The sequence below is a fragment of the Salvelinus sp. IW2-2015 genome, unplaced genomic scaffold (genome assembly GCF_002910315.2).
Source record: "Salvelinus sp. IW2-2015 unplaced genomic scaffold, ASM291031v2 Un_scaffold2352, whole genome shotgun sequence".
Taxonomy (NCBI): Eukaryota; Metazoa; Chordata; class Actinopteri; order Salmoniformes; family Salmonidae; genus Salvelinus; species Salvelinus sp. IW2-2015.
In genome coordinates this window covers 58,396-64,880 of record NW_019943677.1, presented here as the reverse complement: position 1 = coordinate 64,880, position 6,485 = coordinate 58,396, and the positions used below count along the sequence as shown (strand labels likewise).

The window sequence follows — 6,485 nt, the reverse complement described above, 5'->3', positions numbered from 1 at the left end:
TTTGGATTCACATTTATTTATGTACCTCTGGTTTGGTAATGACAGCTCAGTACCTCTGGGTTAAGGTTTGGTAATGACAGCTCAGTACCTCTGGTTGGGTTTGTAATACAGCTCAGTACCTCTGGGTTAGGGTTTGGTAATACAGCTCAGTACCTCTGGTTAGGTTTGGTATAAGCTCAGTACTCTGGTTGGGTTTGGTAATGACAGCTCAGTACCTCTGGTTAGGGTTTGGTATGACAGCTCAGTACCTCTGGGTTAGGGTTTGGTAATTACAGCTCAGTACCTCTGGGTTAGGTTTGGTAATACAGCTCAGTACCTCTGGGTTAGGTTTGGTAATGACAGCTCAGTACCTCTGGGTTAGGTTTTGTAATACAGCTCAGTACCTCTGGGTTAGGGTTTGGTAATAACAGCTCAGTACCTCTGGGTAGGGTTTGGTAATTACAGCTCAGTACCTCTGGGTTAAGGTTTTGGTAAAACAGCTCAGTACTTGGGCTCAAGGTACACAACATTGCAGTAAAACCAGCTCTATCAGACTGATTGCTCCTTAATGGAAGTTCTTCTTTGCCAATTTATTTACAGTCTAGAACTCGTCTACAGGCGAATGTTATTCAAATCAAATTGTATTTGTCACATTCACATGTTTAGCAGATGTTACTGCGTGTGTAGTAAAATGCGTGTGTTTCTAGCTCCAACTGTACAGTAATATCTAACAATTCACAACAATACACACAAATCTAAAAGTAAAATAATGGAATTAAGCAATATATAAATATTAGGACGAGCAATGTCGGAGCGGCATAGACTAAAGTACAGTAGAATAGAATACAGTATATACATATGAGATGAGTAAAGCAAAAATATGTAAACATTATTAAAGTGACTAGTGTTCAATTATTAAAGTGGCCAATGATTTCAAGTCTGTATATGGGGCAGGAGCCTCAAAGGTGCAGGATTAGGTAACTGGGTGGAAGCCACCTAGTGATGGCTATTTAACAGTCTGATGGCCTTGAGATAGAAGCTGTTTTTCAGTCTCTTGGTCCCAGCTTTGATACACCTATACTGACCTCGCCTTCTAGATGATAGAAGGGTGAACAGCCAGTAGCTCGGCTGGTTGTTGTCTGTGATGGTCTTTTTGGCCTTCCTGTGACATCGGGTGCTGTAGGTGTCCTGGAGGGCAGCTAGTTTGCCCCTGGTGATGCGTTGGGCAGACCACACCAACCTCTGGAGAGCCCTGCGGTTGAGGGCAGTGTAGTTGCCGTACCAGGCAGTGATACAGCCCGACAGGATACCCTCAATTATGCATCTGTAAAAGTTTGAGGGTTTTAGGTGCCAAGCCAAATTTCTTCATCCTCCTGAGGTTGAAGAGGCACTGCTGCGCCTTCTTCACCACACTGTCTATGTGGGTGGACCATTTCAGATCGCCAGTGATGTGTACGCCAAGGAACTTGAAGCTTTCCGCCTTCTCCACTGCGGTCCCGTCGATGTAGATAGGGGCGTGCTCTCTCTGCTGTTTCCCTAAGTCCACGATCATCTCGTTTTGTTGACGTTGAGTGAGAGGTTGTTTTCCTGACACCACACTCCCAGAGCCTAGCTCCTGTCTCTTATACACATCTAGATGTGTATAAGAGACAGGTTGCCGTACCAGGCAGCGATACAGCCCGACAGGATGCCCTCAATTATGCATCTGTAAAAGTTTGAGGGTTTTAGGTGCCAAGCCAAATTTCTTCAGCCTCCTGAGGTTGAAGAGGCACTGCTGCGCCTTCTTCACCACACTGTCTATGTGGGTGGACTATTTCAGATCGTCAGTGATGTGTACGCCAAGGAACTTGAAGCTTCTCCACTGCGGTCCCGTCGATGTGGATAGGGGCGTGCTCTCTCTGCTGTTTCCCTAAGTCCACGATCATCTCGTTTTGTTGACGTTGAGTGAGAGGTTGTTTTCCTGACACCACACTCCCAGAGCCCTCACCTCCTCTCTGTAGGCTGTCTCGTCATTGTTGGTAATCAGTCCTACTACTGTTGTGTCGTCTGCGAACTTGATGATTGAGTTGGAGGCGTGTGCGGCCAGTCATGGGTGAACAGGGAGTACAGGAGGGGGCTGAGCATGCACCCCTGTGTTGAGGATCAGCGAATTGGAGGTGTTGTTTCCTATCTTCACCACCTGGAGGCGGYCCGTCWGGAAGTACAGGACTCAGTTGCACAGGACGGGAATCAGACCCAGGGCCCCGAGGTTAATGATGAGYTTGGAGGGTACTATGGTGTTGAATGCTGAGCTATGGTCAMTGAACAGCATTTTTACATRGGTATTCCTCTTGTCCAGATGGKATAGCGCAGTGTGCMGTGCGATTGCATTGTCTGTGGATCTATTGGGGCGGTAAGCAAATTGAAGTGGGTCTAGGGTTTCAGGTAAGGTAGAGGTGATATGATCCTTAACTAGCCTCTCAAAGCACTTCATGATGACAGAAGTGAGTGCWATGGGGKGATAGTCATTTMGTTCACTTTRCTTTCATGGGTACAAGAACGATGGTGGCYATCTTGAAGCATGGTGGCCATCTTGAAGCAGCAGACTGGGCTAGGGAGAGATTGAATATGTCCGTAAACACTCCAGCCAGCTGGTCTGAGCATGCTCTGAGGACGTGGCTAGTGATGCCGTCTGGGCCAGCAGCCTTGCAAGGGTTAACACGCTTAAATGTCTTACTCACGTCGGCCACGGAGAAGGAGAGACCACTGTCATTGGAAGCGGGCCGAGTCGGTGGCACTGTGTCGTTCTCAAAGCGAGCAAAGAAGGTGTTTAGCTTGTCCGGAAACAAGAAGTCGGTATCTGTGATGTGGCTGGTTTTCCTTTTGTAGTCCGTGATTGTCTGTAAACCCTTCCGCATACGTTTCGTGTTTGAGCCGTTGAATTGCGAGTCCACTTTGTCTATATACTGACGTTTTACCTGTTGGATTGCCTTACGGAGGGAATAACTACACTGTTTTGTATTTGGCCATATTTCCAGTCACCTTGCTATGGTTAAATGCGGTGGTTCGAGCTTTCAGTTTTGCGCAAATGCTGCCATCTATCCACGGTTTCTGGTTAGGGTAGGTTTTGATAGTCTCAGTGGGTACAATATCTCCTATACAATTCCTGATTAAACTCCGTCACCGTATCTGTGTATTCGTCTATGTTATTTTCTGAGGCTAGACCGGAACATATCCTAGTTCCCTTGCTCAAAACAATTTTGAAGTGTGGATTCTGATAAATCATGAAACATCCCCACTGTTCTTCTTCCTGGAGAGTTCTTTATTTCTGTCTGGGCGATATACTGAGAACCCAGCTGGCTGTATGGACAAAGACAGTATATCCCGAGAGAGCATGTTTCTGTGTGACAATCCCTGATGTCTCTCTGGAAGGAGATTCGCACCCTGAGCTCGTCTACTTTATTATCCAGAGACTGAACATTAGTGAGTAATATACTCGGAAGCGGTGGGTGGTGTGCGCGCCTTCTGWGTCGGACTAGAAGTCCACTMCGAATACCTCCACCGGCTATGTTTTGGATCAGCCTTTGGAATCAGTTCAATTGCCCTGGGGGGTACGAACAAATTTGGGAAAGTYGTATTCCCGGTCGTAATGCTGGTGAGTTACCGCCGCTCTGATATCCAAAAGTTATTTCCGGCTGTATGTAATAACACMAAAAAAATCCTGGGCTAATAATGTAAGAAATAACACACACACAAAAAATACTGCAAAGTTGCTTAGGAGCTAGAAGCAGAGCTGCCCCATCTGTCCGCGCCATCTTGCATCATCATCAGTTCACAGGTCAAGGATCACATAAAGGCTTTTCTTATGTTTATTTTTACTCTGTCTCTCTGCTACTCTTTCTGACCCCCCCTCACTCTTTCTGTCTCTTTCTCTCTCCCTCTCTCTCGCTCTCCCCTTCTCACTAGGCCTATGATGAGGGCTACACAGAGCCAGCGTACGAGTCATACGACAATTACTACAGTCAACCACAGGCGTGAGTCACCAATCTCTCCATCTATTGGCAACAAACAACCCACGCACCAGCGCATACACACTAGTGCATGCTCTGGCTCTCTCACGTCCTTGCTCTTCACGGTTACACGTGCCCTACTTTCAAACTGGATTATTGAGTTATGGGAACTGTAGGGACTGAAATAGGCTATATTTTGGAGTTCATACGGATGAACTTTCCTACTCCTGTGGTTGGATTATTTTGAGTCTACGTGTTATTTAATCGGAGAAARATATGGGCTGCTGTCTTCAGCTAACTGTGACTAGGTTATCGCTTGGCTAACATCAGTTATTAAAGCTATTCTTTTTACATATTAAGTGATTTTATGAATGAAATGTCACTCAAAGATGARAGCTGGTTTGCTTGGTTTGCTGGCTAGCTTGCGTTTCTGGTTAGCTTGATAAGCTAGCTAGTTAGCGACCTACCTGGTTAGCTTGATGAGCTAGTTAGCAACCTACCTGGTTATCTTGTTTAGCCTGCTAGCTTSGTGTGCTGCTATTTGAAATGTTCTTTCTCCTCTGTTCTTCTCTTAGAGAGCCAGAGTACTACGACTACGGACATGGAGAGGTACAGGAGGCATATGAACCCTACGGTAAGACATCACTACTCCACTCTCAAGCCAAACCTCTCACCCTTTATGGAGAGGGAAATCTGTTTTCTTTTCTTGATTATTGCTCTCAGCATGTGCCAACATTTGCTTTGGTTCTGTAGTCGGTAAATTTCATGCATAATGCCGACAACAACACTTGTTCAATACATCCTTGTTGAAGTGCGCTTGGGAAACGGAAGGAAATGGTGTTTTAGTTGGAGATGTTTACTTGACAGCCAAGCTCGTTTTGTAATGACATTTCTGTTCTGTCTGTGTGTGGTTCACCCCTCTAGCCCAGGATGACTGGAACGGAGCCCAGCGAGCGCCACCGGCGGGAAAGGCCCCACCTTCCAGAGCGGCTAAGGGCCCTTACCGAGAACACCCCTATAGACAATACTGAACTCACCATGACAACGCCTAGCGACCAACGCTAACGAGTTGCCCTGACAACCAACAGACCTGTCTACCACGGCAGCTCTCGCTCTAAGCAACCCTCGAAAAAAGTAATTGTCCGTTTTTGTTTTTTTGTTTTGGTATTTTCTACTACGATGGACTTTTACAAACAGAAAATGAGGATCTTGACTGATTGCAGCTGGGTTRATATTTCATTCAGAGCAACCCTTAAAGCGTATTTTTTTTTAGATGGGTTAGAGAAGATRACTGTATTTTAGTTTGGTTTGAAGTTTTAGTTCATCTGTTCTTATCTCTGACCCTATCTCTCCCTTGGCTTTTTTTTTTGCATTGTTGACCTTAAACTTTTTTTTCATTTTTTTTTTTCATTTTGTATTTAAACTAATGGAGTTGGAGACTGCTTATCCACTTGTTAGCATCTTAAGAAAAACATTTTTAATTATTTTGTTTAAAAAAATACTTTGTTAAGGGACAGTTGCAGATTCCCATTTAGGCTACATTTCAAAATTCTGTTTTAATATAGCAAAGTAAAAGAAACGGCTGTTTCAGTTATGTAATATAGACCAAACATAAAACGTCAAATCAAGTCAAAGGAAACAGTAAAAACAAACAAATGTTAATGGAATTTGCAGCTGCGATCTATTCATTCTTGATTTATAATTCCCATTTGTTTTAAATAGTCTTTTAATTCAAAGTTGTCAATTTAGATTTAGGCAGCGGGGATTATATAATGATATTTTGTCATTGTACATTAGAGTTTTGAAAAGTAGGCCTAATAACCACTGTTGAGATGGACTGTCCTCACATACTTCATTTGTTTATTAAAGTTGTTCAACAATTTTAAGTTAATTTTATTATGGCTCTGTGTTATTCTACTTCTTCTTCGAAGTAGAATATGGCYTTAGATCGGCCTCATGATAAAAAGAAAACAACACATGTCACTGCAGGATCTTATTGGTTGATCTGAGTCTATAAACTGCATGTAAAAATGACGCAATGAAGGATTGGGACAAAAATCTCCACATGGGTTTTCTCTTTATACAGAGAAGGGATCCTGCAGTTTATTAATCTCATCTCTTTGTACATACTTTTTAAAAAAACGTCCAAACTGTACKYATCCACTATTCTGCCACTGGTATATGTACCCTCTCCGTTAAAATGCATTATGCTCTATGTGTAAGGCTTGTCTAAATAGGTACTACTACATCTGCCCAGAAGATGTTTTGTAGCAATTTGTCAATAAAGATTTAGTTTGTTTTTCTATGAAACTTCCGTAACTTGGTTTATTTCTTGAATATTTTTTAAATAACATTTAACAGCCTGGTAGTTAAGAGGTGTTTTTATTTGTATTTCTCTTCAAAAAACACATATATATTTTTTTTAAATTTAAATGATTTGTATTATAGTCTGAAGCCCTTAACATATACTAAATGATGTCTTGATTTATTTATTTAAAAAACAGCACGACTTATTCT

The 6,485-nt window shown here is 43.0% G+C and overlaps 1 protein-coding gene across 1 annotated transcript in view; it reads left to right on the top strand.

Annotated features, from left to right (window-relative positions):
* The window catches only part of LOC112073753 (KH domain-containing, RNA-binding, signal transduction-associated protein 1), an 18,867-nt gene extending 12,589 nt beyond the window's left edge, over window positions 1-6,278 (top strand). Inside the window, exons 4-6 of the mRNA XM_024140986.2 lie at window positions 3,925-3,992; window positions 4,544-4,602; window positions 4,893-6,278. Of these exons, the coding sequence (XP_023996754.2) occupies window positions 3,925-3,992; window positions 4,544-4,602; window positions 4,893-4,999 (234 nt within the window). The 3' untranslated portion in view covers window positions 5,000-6,278. The remainder of the gene's footprint in view (window positions 1-3,924; window positions 3,993-4,543; window positions 4,603-4,892) is intronic.
* The last annotated feature ends 207 nt before the right edge of the window (window positions 6,279-6,485 follow it).